We start from the raw sequence: 16,986 nt of genomic DNA, 5'->3' as shown, positions 1-16,986 counted from the left end.
ATAAACAAGATGCAGGGAATATTGTCTTTTTTTTTTATTCTTGGCTCATTTTATTCTTGAGAAAGTCACCTGATGATTCCTTATGTGATCAACTAACACTATTACCTGTTTTATATCCAGTTTCAACTTATCCACAGATTTCTCTTTTCTTCATGAAGAAAAGCTGAAACTGTAAAAACACATTTTAATCAGGATTTATTTTGGTTTTGCTGAATGCAGATTTAGCAATTTGAACGTGAGCTTCAGCAGCGCGAGTTCTGTTTATTCATCACTTTTTTTTAACATTGTCTTTATTTTTTCTGAATTCAAGAGACAATTTTTACTTTGGAGGTAACTATTTCTCAGTTACACCAACCCTAAGCTTAGTTTCACATGCTACTATCAGCTGCTACTGGCCTCTTGAACACCCACCAAAACAAAAACTTTTCAATGTTGAATTATCTAAAATTATTCAGGGAATCAAGTCCAGATCCTAAATACTGTCATTTTTGATTTGCTTATAACATACAAAGGTCATAAACTATCCAGAGAAGTTTAGGATATTTTTTTAAATTTGGTATCTGCATCCCAAATGAAAATTAACTTTAAATGCCTGTTGTAGCACTGTCAACAAGACCATGCAATTACGTTTTAATGGTAAAAATGGACTGAACTATAATGCTTTTCCTATCATTTTGATCACTCAAAGTGCTTTCGGTGGTTTCAGTTGTGTGTGTTATTTCATTTCAATTTTATTTATTGTTTTTTGTGGATTATGTTGGAAATTTAAAATATCTTCCAGAGAGGGTGAACTATGCCATTATCAAAATATTTGGAAATGGTCTCACTATAAAAATATTTATTGCAATGATTATGAGGACAATTTATCATTGAGCAGAATTTGTTATTGTGACAGGCCTACACCGAAGAATCTCATGGCTTATTTTGTAAAATTGCCTCTATGCTGTTTTGGGGTTTCTTTTTTGTAAGATTAACTTAAAAACCTTTTTTAGACTATTGTACGAAGCCTTAGTCAAAGATTTATCACTGCAGTATAAATGAGCTTGGTTCAAATCCTTAAGTCGTGTTTGAGCCGTGACCTAATATCTGACGAATAATGTGGATCCAGAGGCTGGACCACTGGAGAACGGCTTCCATTAGTCTTTCAATCTACTAAGTAAATAGCCTCCACTGGGAATGATGAAGAAATGCTCATCACAGTGGAGATGATGGGACCCGAAGAAGCCGTGAGTGCTCCGAGTCTGCAGTCGCCCCTCATCCTCGTGGCGTTCACACGTCTGAAGCTGCATCGCATATGCTGCATGTCACTTATGAGGCACAACGAGATGGCAGCCTCATAGATTTTTGCTTAAATACGCTTGGAGGAGTCCTTTAATAATTCATTGATAATGACCAGGATGAATTATTCAGAAGCACAAACTTTGCTTTGGTAAGCAGGATGCCAGGGCACCTGACATTGATGTACAATGTGAAATCACTTTTTATTAGCAGGGAAATTATTTAAAAATGCTTCAGTGAAAGTTTACAGACCTGCATTTATTTCTTTGGTGTATTTTTTGTGTTTGTTTTTGAGCTGCTTTGAACCATTTTGACTTCAGGTCATACTGAAGTAATAACATTTTTACACTCTTTAATGTGAATCTAAGAGAGTTGACTTTAGAATAAACATGTATTCGTAGAGGTCTGTAGTTTAGCACATTCTTTCTATTGAGAAAAAATAACAACTGTCGTGTGTTTATGTCCATATGCTCTGCTATACTGTAACATACAAGATTTACACTTTAAAGCCAAAGCTATGAAAGCCTGTATTCACACCTCACATGAATCCACTCTTCAAAACATCTCTCAGATGTGTGAGTTTTACAGCAAAGAAAAATAACAAGTTCTGACCCAGAGCAGGACTATTTTTTAAGGTTGTTTAGAGACCATCATGATCGCACACGGCGGCGCGTTCGCCTCATTCACTCTGGAAAATAAGATAAGCGACGGAGGAGCACAGGGCTAATAAAATGAGACGCGTGTGTTTGTGTTGCAGACCCGCAGACTGCCCCCAGTGAGGTGGACGGGGTCAACCTGGAGGAGATCCGCGAGTTCGCCAAAGCATTCAAAATCCGCCGGCTGTCTCTGGGCCTGACGCAGACCCAGGTGGGCCAGGCGCTCAGCGCGGCCGAGGGGCCGGCGTACAGCCAGTCCGCCATCTGCAGGTAAGAGCAAACGCAAAAAAAAAACAGACAAAAAAATGAACAAGAAAGCTTTGGTTTTATTTCTAATTCTTCTGTCCTGATTCTGTCAAACGATGCAGTGCAGCGTCAGTGAGCTGTCAGGTGCGCTCGCCTCTTTAATCTGTCTTCTAACAGACATTATTAAGATATTAAACACATAATTGACCAACATGGCTCTCCTCACCGTTCCTGCTCTCTGTTCCCTCTCACCCATTGACAGCCTGGTGTTACTTATGCAAAATACATACACAAGTATTACCAGAAGCACTTAAAGTATTTAATAATTACTAAGGCACATCGCTGTTTCCTCTGCCTGAACATGAGGGAGCTTGACGGCAACGATCTGTTAATAAGATTCTCATATTTTACTGCCGCTGTGAGTACAGTTTAGCCATAAACGGGGCATTATGTATTCATGAGGCAATCATAAAATCTGTGTTTCATTCGTCCTGTTTTTCTGCTTCACTAACGTTTTGCATGAAGAAGTCAAATAAGCCACATCTGACTGTCAGGTCGGAATAATTGGGCCGCATGGCTTCAAAAAATTCCAGATCTAAATAGAAAAGTAATTTTCCTTACAGTGCAGAAAGAATGCTTTAATATTTATACTTAAAGTTACCAGTGAAAGCATGTGCAACGTGTCTTTTCCAGCAGTAATTCTGATTCCCTATCTCTTTTTAATGCGCTTTGCTGATAACCTGTAATGTTTAGGTGACGCTGCGCTGTCACGCACCTTTAAAACTTTCATCACATCAACATCAAACAGCCGATAAAAAGTGAAATAGTGCATCAGGCCCAGACTAATGTTTAAAGTCAAGAAGGAAAAAAAACATAAAATATTTACAGACAGACATAATTCAAATATTTATAACATACATTAAAATCCATTAGCTTCAAAAATAAACACTGTTACGCATGTTTCTAGGAGTTTTTTTTATTGTTTTATTTTTTGTTTTTGTTGTTTGTGTGACATTAGACATGACATTCTGATGTTTTAAGAAGAACCAGGGGAACTTCACATGCTTTAGTTTAGTTAACATCAACATAGACATGAAGTTTGAGGAGAGGCACTGTAGCTCTGGGGCTCCGGCTCTGAACCCAGACAGCCGACACACACTGACAGATGCTTCCATCTTGTCTGTTTTCATTGCTCAACATGTTTCCAGGCTCTTTATTAGTTTTTCTAAACAGGCACTTTTGCTCAACTAAAGGCTGACTGAAATATGGTTTGATTCTACAGAAATGTATGACATTTAATGCAACTTAAAGAGTAATGATTTTGCACCTTCAGGTTCAGATTTAGAAACATCAACTATGGTATCCAGCTTCATATTAAGAATTTGTTGATTTCAACTAAGTAGATTGCTCCAGGAATCCTTAAAACCATAGAGATTATTTGTTGTTAAATAACGTTTTTGTGATACTTTTGCAGATTATACTCATTACAGTCCAATCTCAGGATAAACCTTATTGTCCCCAAGGGGAAAATTTGGAAAATGGAAAGAAAAGTACAAATACAACCAACAGAAATATGAAAATAACAACATTCATGATATAAACATAGGCTACCACAGTCTGTATCTGGGCCTAGCAAGTCAGGTCAGCAAGAAACAATGTAGCCTTTCTTGTGATTGGTTCCTTAGAGCTTGGGAAAAACTTATTCTTTAGTTTAGCTACACATCTTCACTGCGCCGTTCAGTCTGGGTTTCTCTTCAGGGCGAAGGTCTTCAACCAACAGAGAAAAGAAAACATTAAAATCGACTCAACAAAACAACAACATTAAAACTTTTCAATTTCCATTAAAAATACGGTGAGCCTTAGCACAGAGTGCAACTGTATTAGCTGTAAAGGTCAAGCTGTTGTCAATAATTGTACCAAAGTGTTTGTAATGTACAACCTCTAAAGACAAACCATGGATGAAAACTAAAGGGCATGGTGGAGGATTCTTCCTAAAATCAACTGAAAATTTCTTAGTTTTTCTGATGTTGATCTGCAGAAATGAGCGTTCAAACCAATTATACGTTTACAAGCACTTATTATGGACATAAATGTGATGATGCTTCTACTGAGTAGTCAAATATCCAAACTAAATTCTGCCAGGACTACAAAAAGTGTGTGAGCTTCCTGTGGCATGTTTAATCAAATATTAGCAGGTGTGGGTGTAATATGTTTGAGACTATATGGAGAAATTAAAGTCACACTAGTTTATCTTACTTAAAAATATTTATAGGATTGTTTTCCACCAGGAATAAAAGCTTCTAATAAATCATCAAAGGCCCAAATTATCACGGCAATTAAATAAAAGGTTTGCCATTCACCTAAAATATGAGAAAGACAAAAATGAAGTCGATGGTTGATACATTTGAGGCTTTGTATTACCCAGCAGGCGATTTTAAGTAGTTTATATCCATAGTTTTCTTATTATTGTTAACAGTTAAACTTTGGTCACTGTAGAATGTAGTTTCTGACTCTATCTCTGTTCACAAATGTTTTACTTTTGTTTTAGGATGAGACTTCCTCCAGATTTAGTTTATCTAAACCTTCACAAATGAGAGCTGAATTTGAGTTAAAGATGTGTACTGATGATTAAAATAGTCTAAAGATGTTATGGAAAGGAAAAGTTACAAAAATCTAAACTTACACTTCTGAAATACTGAATCTTAGATATTTTTGTTTGACTTTTAGTGTACAGTAAATAACTTAGTAGACTTGAATTAAGACAAAACTACTTTATAAGAACTTTTTCAAGAAGATGCTGGAGCTTGTTTTAAGTTAATAATTCCTTAATATTACTGAAAAAGTACTTGTTCCACTGGCAGATTATTTCACTTAAAAAATCAGAAAAATATCTAGTACATTTTAATCAATATTAAGTAATTATTTACTTAAAACAAGCTCCTAGATTTAGCTGAAAAGTTACTTTTAAAATAGTTTTGTCTTAATTCAAGTGCAGTACGATATTTACAACTAGATCAAAAACACTTGGTAAGATTTGCAGTGAAAAACAGATAAATACCAGCATCTCTTCAAGGCTGCCTTAAAAAATTTCACAGCTGAAAAATTGCACTAGATTATATAATTGAATTATAATTATTACACAAACAACAGGAAAATCTACTGTACATATATACAGTACTTCAGTTATTGAAGTCAGTTAGCATTCAGGTAGCTTCATGCTGTTATTTTAAACACCAGACTAAGTAATTTTAGTGTTTCATGACCAAACACTCCTTAGAAACCTTTGGACTGAAATAGGCCCGGCTCCTGACACCCCGCCCATCCTGATGCACTAGAGGGGGGAGTGTGCACCCCAGCTGAGCAGCTCTCAACTCATTTTAGTATCTGCGGTTCCTGTTGATCCATGAAATGTCCTGTCTCCAGTGACTCTTCATATTTACTCATGTATTCCCTCAGTATGGAGCCTTCCTCTTTCCAGTGTTTAGGACCGGAGGATGGGGTTATAAATAATACCGCCTGTCGACGACGAGGAATACACCGACGAGGTGTAGGAAAAGAGGAAGTTCATGCATGCATGGGCATCTCGCCCTCAGCTCACCTCACCATTAAAAAAGGCTTTTTTAGTTTGTTTGTTCCTCGGAGAGCCCAGCTTCTGCTGTTTCTGGAAGAGACACTTTATGGAAAGCATTTCTAAATTCTGGAGGAGGAGTTACTTTATAAGAACAAAACTATACTTTTATCAACTGACGTTCATCGATGAGTCAGATTGTTTATCAGATTGTTTATTGTGACAAAACTACAAAGACAGTCTGGGTGGGATTGTTAATTTGGTTATTTCCTTCCTCTCTTGGTTCCAGGAGAGCACCAACGCTTTTCAGTTTAATTGAAAATATATTTGAATGCAGTAGTTGTGTGCTTTCCAGCAGTGTAGCTGCACTACTTTATGTGCAGTGGACCTATTCCCCGACTTTTCTGTGGATCGTAACTTTAAATTATTAGCAGAAAGTTTGCCTATTTGTGGATTTTGTTTTTCCTTGAACATATATTTCTGCAAGATAGAAAGTAAATTGTGTAAAAAAAAAAAAAAACGTCAGCTTAGATCAAATTCTCCCCCAAAATCCATCCATTCATCCTTTCAATGACCAAGTTCTGAAGATTTTAGCAAAGTATTAGCTGAAAAAATCTATTTGCTCAGAAATCACACTCTTGGCATATTTACTAAATACAAAACAGGTACGTTTTTATCATCCTCTCCATAATGAGGGATAATACACCGTAAAGGTATGTTGTTTCAACTAATTAAAAAAGAAGCATTGCAGTTATGAGAGCAATCTTTTCAAGGAAAAACACTGAAAAATGCACCTGACAGTCGCTGAGCCACCTTATTACATTCATTGATTTGCTCCACAAGCAGTCTGTGAATGTGCTCTTAGTAAATATAACATGAGAAATTGACAGCACGTTAATCTATGTTTTGATTAAAAATGTATTTTTGTAAATTAATGATGATGTCACATCTAAGTGCATGTTTTGGTTGGTTCTAATCTGGGGATCAGAATGGATGTATTTGTAGTAATTCCTGCTTTGCTTTTCTGTTGATTTCTGAGAACGGTCTTAAAAAACTATTACATTTTTGGCATGCTTTTTGTGCATTAGCTGCATCTGCTTTTTAGCCATCTGCAGTATCTCCTTGTTCCACTATTGCCAGTTTGGGACAGAGAAGCTGCACAGCTGTAGCCAGACAGTTAAAGACAGTTGCAGCGCTTTGCGCCTCCAGCTGCTGCAGCCGAGGTTTTTCTGGGTGCAGCAGGACACGGATGGACACAGAGATGTTTGTCCCACAGGGTTCCTACGCAGTCTGCAATTTAAAGTCAGGATAAGTGTGGAAAAATAAAATTGAGAATGGAAAAATACCAGATGTTTTTTCTTAACGAATTGCTTAAAAGTTTTCGTACAACCATCCATCCTTCAGTGTATCGTCTTTTCCTCTGTTCAACCATCCAAAATCATTTATTTATCCAACTGTCCATTCATTTGTTCATCTGTTTATCAGTCAGTCTGTCCATCAATCTATCGATCCATTGGTCCATCTGTTGGTTCACCCAGTCGTCCATTGCTCAAACCATCCATCCATCAATCCATCCATCCATCCATCCATCCATCGATGGATGGTACATTCATCCATTCATCCATTGTTCCATCCATTGGTCAAACAGTCCATCATTCATTCTTTCATCCATCCACTAGTTCATACTTTTTCTATCCATCCATCCATCCATCCATCCATCCATTGTTCAAACTCCCCAATTATCCATTCTTCCATCCATCCATTATTTCATAGATTGGTCCATTCATCTGTCCATTCATTGGTCAATCCATCCATTTATCAAACTGTCTAATCATTCATTCTTTCATCCGTTCTCTAGTTCATACATTAGTCCATGCATCCATCTTTTCCTTGACACATCTTTCCACTTGTTTCCCAGAATTTATCCATCCCTCCTTCAAGTTTGTGTTTTTTTTTCAGGCTCCATTTATGTTTATATTCTAATAATGGGCTAAAAATGTCTTTGATCTCTTTAGTTGTTCAGTCTGGAAAACAATATAATTTCTATCTAAGATGTGTAGGAACCCTGGTTTGAGTCCCTGTGGCATTCTGGTTGAGGAGACTAAAAGGCAGGCGACTTATCCCTTGTTCTGGCAGGGCACCTGAGTAAGATTCTTTTTTCTCAATTCTCCCCAGACACACCATCCTGAGAAGCCACTTTTTCCTACCACAGGAAGCCCAAGAGAACACTATAGGTAGCAGTCTGACAGGCAAACTGAACCCTGGCCTTTTATATCCTGCCAGGTTTGAGAAGTTGGACATCACCCCTAAAAGCGCCCAGAAGATTAAGCCTGTTCTGGAGCGCTGGATGGCCGAGGCTGAAGCCCGCCACCGATCTGGCATGCAGAACCTGACTGAGTTTATTGGGAGCGAGCCCTCGAAAAAACGCAAGCGGCGGACCTCTTTCACCCCGCAGGCGCTGGAGATCCTCAACAGCCACTTTGAGAAGAACACGCACCCCTCCGGACAGGAAATGACGGAGATAGCCGAGAAGCTGAACTATGACAGGGAGGTGGTGCGTGTGTGGTTCTGCAACAAGAGGCAAGCCCTGAAAAACACAATAAAGCGCTTGAAACAGCCCGAACTCGGCATGGCCGCGCCAATGGACCCGCTCACCGACTCTCTAGAGGAGCTCCCCAAGTGAACGAGCGAAAACGCGGCAGCCGTTAGAAACGAAGGCAAAGAAAAATAAAGCGGGCAAGGACTGAAAAATGTTGCCGAGTCACCGGGACCGAGGAAAACTTTGTGTTGTCAGTGTGATCACCACAGTTCTGTAAATGACCTCTGCGAAAACCAAAAACATGAAAAAGAGATTAATATGTGAGAATTATGTAAAAAACAAAAGAAGAAAAAAAAAGGAAAAGTTAAAAATTACGGTTTGCTGTTTTAAAGAGTTTTAGATCCAGAACAGTCTCCCTAATTCTGGTTCAACACGAGGAGGGATTTAGTAAAGAGAAACCAAATCCAAACACTATCTACCAAAGTCTGTTGCATCTAACTGCTAAGAATAATTTTGTAATGTAAATGTGCTCTAAATTTTTACATTTGTACTGGCAAAATCTAAGCTATATGTGTGAGTGTGAGTACACATTTTATCTTCTGTCTCTTACTTTTTCCTTCATTGTTTGAATGTAAATATTTAAAAAAAAGAAGAAAAAAAATGTCTTCAGATCGAATCAATGATAAAGTTTTGGGACTAAAAAATGAACCTTTGCTGTTGCATTATAATGTTGTTTGCCTCCAGTTGTGTTTCATCTATAAATATTTTCAGCCACAGTGTAACTTTGTACAACTTTTACAGGTATTTATTGATAACTGGATGAAGGGGAGGAAGCGGAGGACTTTTAAAACAACGGTGGCGATAATGACGAGGGGTTTCGGTGTCGAGTCATACTGCAGCTTTGTTTCTGTTGCCAAAGCCTGAAAGCCAAAGAACACACAAACTTCAGCTCAAGGACTGGGGGAGATCTTTTCCTTTTTATTTCTTTATAATCTCTTGGCTTTCTGCCTCCTTTTTCTAAAGTGTTTTAATCTGTGTTGGAAAAAAAATTCATGTCAAACAGCCTCAACTGTGTCTTCTGTAATTTCTCATCTCCACAACTTGTAAAAAAAAATGTTTCTTTTAGGTAGGTTTGCCTCTGCATGCTTTAACCGGACCACATATTTCATCTGACATCTTTAAACCAACACATTAATCTGTGTTTTTCCTGAAAATGAACATGATGAGCCTTTTTAATTTGCCCTAATGCTTTCTAAATGTGCAAGGCTGAAGCGTAATCACCGAACATTCTTTCTTGTGTTGTTTTTTACTTGAGTATCTCACAAAACTTGTTCTTTTGTACAAAGAATGGCTTTTTGCTTCTTTCATACTTTGGATTCCTTTCAGCTGAGCAAAGGTCGCTTCTGTTAAATGAAGCTTAATTTCTGTTTCTTACACCTTTTTTATTTAAAATATCCTAAGGAGGTAATCTTCCTACTACAATTTATTTTTCATTTAGTGATTCCTGAAATTATTTGAATCCTTTCATTCAGTTTTTGTGTTGTGCGGTGCAACGCCTCGCAAAAGTCTTACTTCTCCTTTAGATTTTTATACATTTTGTCACCCAGAGCGTCATTTTGAAGCGGAATGGAAGTTTTGCTTGATTTATTTTTACAATAAACATCTGAAAAGTGTGGCATGCACATATTTACAAGTCCCAGATTTTAAAAACGTTGGTAGAACTGCCATTTCTCTGCCGTTACAGCCACAATTCTTTCTGAGTACATCTCTACCAGCGTTACATTACCTACAGACTGCATGTTTTCCCTTTTCTTCATTGCAAAACAACTGAAGTGCATTTGTGAACATTAACTATCAAGTATTGCCAAAAACCTGATTGCATCCATGTCACGGTCAAGACTCTAACCTTTTTCAAAATAGAAACGGTTTAAAATACAAAAATGTAGCAATTTAAAACCTAGAATTTCAGATCTTTGGTTTTATCAAACAAGTAAAAACTAAATAAAACCATTGTTATGAGAGGAAGCTATAACATGAAAGCCTTTACTATTCCTTTTCTAAATCAAAGCTCTTCTTAGCTCTATGACAGAGCTGTCAACTAGTTTTCATTTTGCAAGAAAGCCAAAAAGTTAAACTTGAACCTGATGTGTGCAAAGACTGATTTTCTAGTATTTACATTTGTGCAAAAAAAACCTATTTTTACTGTCATTTTCCTTCCACTTCACAATCATGACTTGCTTTGAGCTGGTCTACAACATAAAATACTTTGAAGTATGAGGTTGGTGAGGAGGCAAAATGAGAAAAAAGTTGGAGCAGTATTAATAGTTTCTGCAAGACGCTGTATTTTCTTGTCAGAAATATCACTCTTTCAGCCAAAGTCTCAATCCGTCACTCCCTTCGGATGTTTTTGCCCTCACAGGAACAGAAAAGAGGAAAATGTTGAGGATAAGTGTCACATGTCAGAGCGAGTGAACTTAATTTGAAGTGAGGTGAAATTTGATGCGATTTATTCAGAATCAAGTGTCGGCTTGACGCACATCCTTCCACGTCCAGGTCGGTTATCTCTGCATTTTTTCTTCTTCCCCCCCCCCTCGATCCCGGTCTGAAGAATTGCTGCATCCTGTAAAGGTCATAGAAAAACGGTTTGTTTTAAAAAGGCATCCGTTTACCTCCACAGATTTGTTCTGCTGCTTTCATTGTAAACAAACAATTTCAGGCAGAAGCCGGGCCGAGAAAAACTGCGAGGAGAAAAGTACACACGTGGATCAGCGCCGAGGCTTAAAAAAAAAAACACACACACACACACACATAAAAAAACAGCTGCAACCAAAACCAAGAGAAATTTTAAAGAAGACACAGAAAGGAGTTATGCCTTCACCCAACTTTTTATCGCTGGACCAAAGCTCTATAGTTATGCACATTGTACAGAGACTAGATTCAAGATGTTGACAATCTTTAAAAACACGAGCAGCAGGAACACAGAAGTTCATCCGAGGTTTTCCTCAGTACTGCAAATCAGAGAAATGCCATTCTGGCAAGCAGCTGTTCTGCACTGTGTCCATGTTCACTGTTACAGCAGAGGAAAAGGCTTCTTCATCCTTCCGTTGATGCATCGCTCTGTGTTATATGCATTTCCTATTGGGCCACATTTGTTTTAGAGCTCGTCGACATGCATAGAAGAAGAGAAAATATCGACAGCAGCGTTGGTTTTTATTTAATTAGAGATTTCTTTTGTTTCTCGCCTACAAAACAAACACAGAAGCAACTTTTGTTAGCAGACAAAGAACTAGAAACCAAAGCTGAAGCATCTCTGGATGTTGGTTTTCTTTTCTTTGTGTTTTTTTGTAACAGACTGAAAACTGTAATTAATCTTTGGAGCAATATCTGTTTTGGTCGGTTTAAGCAGCACTTTGTGTATTTCTTACAAAACAAAAGAGGAAAAAGATTATTTAAAAAAACAAAAACAAGGAAGCTTCAAGTCTGTCACATTGATTTGTACCATAATTAGTAATAAACAATTGTTTGACATGAAATATGAGTTTCTTCTTTTTTGGGGGGGTTGTGTTCCTGTTCAATTTCATTTTCCTTTTACGCTGTAAAATACATAAATTCCTGATTATTACCAGCTTTATTGTGAGAGCTCAAATATTGTGACATTTTTTGCACAACTTGCAAGAAAATAAATACAAATTGGTACTGCATATCCTCCTGTTGACAACTAAAATAACTATTTTCTGAGTAATAGTTGTGCAGCTCTGACTTTGCACTAATAGACAAAAAGATGAATGTGGTTGCAATTTTTTTTTTGCAATTATTTTATTTTTTTTATGACAAAAATGACCACAAAATCTGTCCAAATTTTAAATCCATTTCACACATCCTCATCAAATGAGTCCTGTTTAATTTTTTTTACATTATTACCTCTTATATCTAAAGACAATAAGATATATGACACAGGCCTTTTTTAAAAAAAAAAAAACCAAACATCTAGCTGATTTTTTTAAGCACATATTTTTTATTATTCTATGTATTTAAAACAAAATCTCTATGCCTGATTAAAAAAGCAGAGAACATGAAAAAAGTGGCCATATGTACAGAGAAAATTCATATTTATGCATTTTCACTGCCACTGATTGGGTTTTTTATTTCTAGTTTAAAAATCAGTTTGTCTGTTTGAGTGAAAAAAGCAACAAGAGTGCAGAAGGACGAGAATCTACAGAAATTTGTTTTTTAATGACAGATAAATCTGATCACCATTCTAGAGTGAATAAGTGGGATATCAGTACCGACTGTCTTTCCCACACATGACGCCACACAGTATGAAGTGTTACCTTTTAGATTTACCTAATCAAAATTTGTTCTCTCTGGAAGGAAAGAAAACAATACACGATTTGCAAATGTCTAAAAAGTGTTGCACGTTTTATTTACACAGCCTTCTTTATTGTAAACCCAATAAATAAAACCCAGTCTAACTGGTTGCTTTCAAATGTCACTTGATTGGAAAATTTCAGTGTGAGACCCAATAAAAAAAACTATTATATTACATCAGAGAACTAGGAAGGAGAGCCATAGTAACTCTGGGGGAGCTGTAGTGATCTACTGCTCAGGTGGAAGAATCTCAAGTCAAAGTTTATTTTTATAGCACATTTGAAACAACAGGAACTGCACACCGGATAAAGTTTACCTCAAACTTTACCAGCTAATAAAACATAATCCAATTAACAGTCAGATGTATCAAGATGAAGTAAATAAACATTTTTCTATTCAAGTAGAACTAAAATTCAACAAACAAAGAGGTCATGGTGTTGTTTAAGGAGGACCCAAGTGCAGAGAGAGCTTGCATAGCCGGATATTTAATTTAAAAAAAATAAAGTGGAAGCAGATGAGGTAGAGGTGAAAGATAAACAAAAGGAAGATCACAAAACTTAAACTAAACAGAGATGAACACAATATAAGGAACCAAAATCTGTATGCACAAAAATATTCAACCAAATAGTAAACAGAGGAATGAACAAAACCAATAAAGGAATCAAAACAGAAACACAAACGAAGCTTAAGGCTCTTAAGCATTTTTAGAACAGACTTAATAGTCAGTCAATGAGCAGAAGGAGGTTGCTCCGTATGAACAAAATGAGCCACAAGAAAACAACAAGAAGTCCATTTAGCACAACTCATGTTGGAGACGCCATCCGAAAGTTGACAAAGGTGACAGAAGAGACCAGAGTTGAACTTTGTGAGAAGACAGTAACTTTGCACATGACCCTGAACACACCGTCCAACGCTGTGCAACTTCCTGGTAAGGCAAGGCAATTTCAGCAACAGAGAAAATCAAAGTGCTTTACATGACTAAAAGGAAAATAAAAAAGTGATGACAGGTTTAAGTAATGGACTACAGTTTATAATGATTCAGTTGTCAATTTAAGGCAACTCTGAGTTTCAGCATTTTTTCAGTTTTCTGGAAGTTTGTGTCAGATTAGTGGAGCATAAAAACTGAGGTTTTAGTGTGGATGCAGGCAGCAGCTGTGTGGTGGCAGCATCATGCTGTGGGGATGATCACGGTCAGAGCTGATGGGAAGATGCATAGAGCTAAATGCAGGAAGTTCCTGGAGGAAAACCTCAAAACAAGCTGAAAAAACACAAGGTCAAAGGTTCACCTATCAGCAGGAAGATAAAGAAAATTAAATAGTTTAAATTAATGACATGCAAACCAAAAATAATAACTTTGAAATCACCTGAGGGCCACACATTTTTTTTGTACTAAAAAGACAGAAAGTAAAATATTTGTGTAAACTAAACACATCATAATTTCCTGAGAACAAATAGCCTGATTTTTACTAAGTTGACATGCAAACTATTGCTAATCCAAGAACTAAAAATGTTTCACATGTTTGATCTGTTAAAGTAAAGGCATAAAGCCTCCTAAATATTCAGGGTTGATTGTTTTAAACTTTCTTGGTGTGTGATTGTTTTTTTATAAATCCAGTCCTAGTGATAAGAACTAGATATGGGTTAATATTGTCCTCTTAAACTTAGTCAAATTTCATGTCACCAGCAAGCAAAAAAAAAAAAAAACAGAATTAAAACAAGGCTAACATATTTTGTTGTGCATTAAATTTCACTTTTTGAAAATAGTGTGCAGGTGCATCATGCAAAGACAGTAGCCTTCAAAGTGTTTTTGACAAAACCTGAAGAAAATCATAAAACGTTTAATTAGACGGCAACATTGAAAATGTCACTAAAATTATTCTGTGTAATCTATGAGCACATAATCGTTCCAAGCGCTGGTAGTGGCCCCTGGGCCTCCGTTTGGACACCTCTGGTTCAGATCAATGCAAATTTTGTCAAAGTTTGGACTGGAATCTAATTGAGAATCTTTGACCAGAGTTGGAAAAATAATATGCAGAATTCAAATTAATTAAAAAAATGCACTTATACGTGTTTCTACCTCTTCAAGATGCAGCTTTATTCAGAAGTACACCCAGGTAATCATAAAATCACTGCTAAGCAAAACATTTGTGGTTTAATTGTTTCTGGAGCAACAGATGAATACTGTAAACTTGCATTTCCAGCATTTCTAATAACCTATTTTAAAAAAACAAACAAACAAAAAGAGTTCCCTTCTTTTTATTAAGGTTTCATTGGTTCATTAGAAAAGAATACATGTCAGGTTTGCTCCTCATCAAAGCTTGATGTATTTGCTTCTCCCCGAAACAACAGGACAAGCGTAAAAAAGAAGCCATATATAAATAAACAAGGAGAAAGCCTTTTGAAACTAAACTCAAAAGTTTGATGCAGCTTCCCTGTCCATGATGCCTTTGAAAAGCAGGGATGCTGCTGAGAAGAAAATAGTAAATAAATAAATAATAATAATAAAAAGCACAGAGAACATAAATTATTAATATTAGACTGAAAACTGATGTTGGAGATGCTCTCTCGTCTTCCTCTCAGCGCTCTTTCTGCTTTGTTTCAAAACGCCGGGTGTATTTTCGAGCAGACGGCTGAGGTGCGCGCAGTTATCTGTTATTCTTTTGTTTTCTGTCCGCACCACTCTCATTGTCTCCCCCATTAACAATGTAATTGTGCAGACGCAGCTCCTGACCCGCATCTACTGTCTGAAAGTGTTTCTGATGCTGGGAGGAAAAAAAAAAATGTTTACTCTCCATCGGCACAGTGGCGCTCCTGAATGAAGAGATGCTTCTGTGAAAGACTTTTATCAGTCACAAATCTGCTATGATAGAAAAGTTATCTCTCTCATCTGTGCGCAATTTAAAGTTTTTAAAGTTTTTCGCGAATGCTCCTCATACTTTTACTTGTGTAAGTTCTATGTTAGGACATTTTAAACACCTGAAGTATTTTTTTTATCTATTTATCAAAGGAATTTTTTTTTCATGCCAAGAATTTTCTCAAATTAAAACATTTCAGCAACTGAAATGATCAAAAATCTACAGCAAGTGAACCTTTTCCTATCGATCACAGCATCCCTGTGTGGAATTCATCTTTCAGATTGGTAAATAAAAAGTGAATGGAGTCCAAATTACAAAGCTTCTGCGTCTTTGTTTCGTTCTTTTTCACCTCTGCTGTTTCTGCGGATTGGAATGACAGAAACGGCGACGTTCGAAAAGAACACACACAAAAAAACAAAACAAGAATGTGAGCAAATAACAAAATATGGCGGGAGTAATTACAAAAATGAAAATGAAGTTTAAGAAAGAGAAAAGTTCACATATTTGCCTTCAAGTACATATGTAACACATGAAAAGAAAGCATTATTATGAACTTTATTTTCAGAAAATCTGACATGGAGGGAATAAAATAAAAGTTAAAATAAAACGACTCTGAAAAGTGAAAAGTTTTTCAGGCAGCAGGTCAGAAATGAGGTTGAGTCTTGACATTAGAGAAGAGATTGTTTCTTTTTGAGAAACTTTAATTTAAAACAGCAAATTTCATCCATCCATCCATCCATCCATCTTCTTCCGCTTATCCGAGGTCGGGTCGCGGGGGTAGCAGCTTCAGAAGGGAGGCCCAGACTTCCCTCTCCCCAGCCACTTCTTCCAGCTCCTCCGGGGGAATCCCGAGGCGTTCCCAGGCCAGCCGAGAGACATAGTCCCTCCAGCGTGTCCTGGGTCTTCCCCGGGGCCTCCTCCCGGTGGGACGTGCCCGGAACACCTCACCAGGGAGGCGTCCAGGAGGCATCCTGACCAGATGCCCAAGCCACCTCAACTGGCTCCTCTCGATGTGAAGGAGCAGCGGCTCTACTCTGAGTCCCTCCCGGATGACTGAGCTTCTCACCCTATCTCTAAGGGAGAGCCCAGCCACCCTACGGAGAAAACCCATTTCGGCCGCTTGTATCCGCGATCTCGTTCTTTCGGTCATGACCCAAAGCTCATGACCATAGATGAGGGTGGGAACGTAGATCGACCGGTAAATCGAGAGCTTCGCTTTTTGGCTCAGCTCTCTCTTCACCACGACGGACCGGTACAGCGCCCGCTTGACAGCAGACGCTGCGCCAATCCGCCTGTCGATCTCCCGCTCCCTTCTTCCCCCATTCGTGAACAAGATCCCGAGATACTTAAACTCCTCCACTTGGGGCAGGACACCCCCCCTGACCCGGAGAAGGCACTCTACCCTTTTCCGGCTCAAGACCATGGCCTCGGATTTGGAGGCACTGATCCCCATCCCGGCCGCTTCACACTCGGCTG

General features: G+C 37.7%; 1 protein-coding gene across 2 annotated transcripts in view; it reads left to right on the top strand.

The window, feature by feature from the left end:
* pou6f2 (POU class 6 homeobox 2) overlaps window positions 1-9,401 on the top strand; it is a 94,808-nt gene extending 85,407 nt beyond the window's left edge. For both annotated transcript variants that reach the window (XM_028004499.1, XM_028004497.1), the window contains exons 9-10: window positions 2,036-2,204; window positions 7,924-9,401. In XM_028004499.1, coding sequence (XP_027860300.1) covers window positions 2,036-2,204; window positions 7,924-8,431 — 677 coding nt within the window. In that variant the 3' untranslated portion in view covers window positions 8,432-9,401. The remainder of the gene's footprint in view (window positions 1-2,035; window positions 2,205-7,923) is intronic.
* The last annotated feature ends 7,585 nt before the right edge of the window (window positions 9,402-16,986 follow it).

Source organism: Xiphophorus couchianus, chromosome 21 (genome assembly GCF_001444195.1).
Source record: "Xiphophorus couchianus chromosome 21, X_couchianus-1.0, whole genome shotgun sequence".
Classification (NCBI taxonomy): domain Eukaryota; kingdom Metazoa; phylum Chordata; class Actinopteri; order Cyprinodontiformes; family Poeciliidae; genus Xiphophorus; species Xiphophorus couchianus.
Note: the sequence above shows the minus strand (reverse complement) of the source record. Positions and strands in the feature narration are given on the sequence as shown.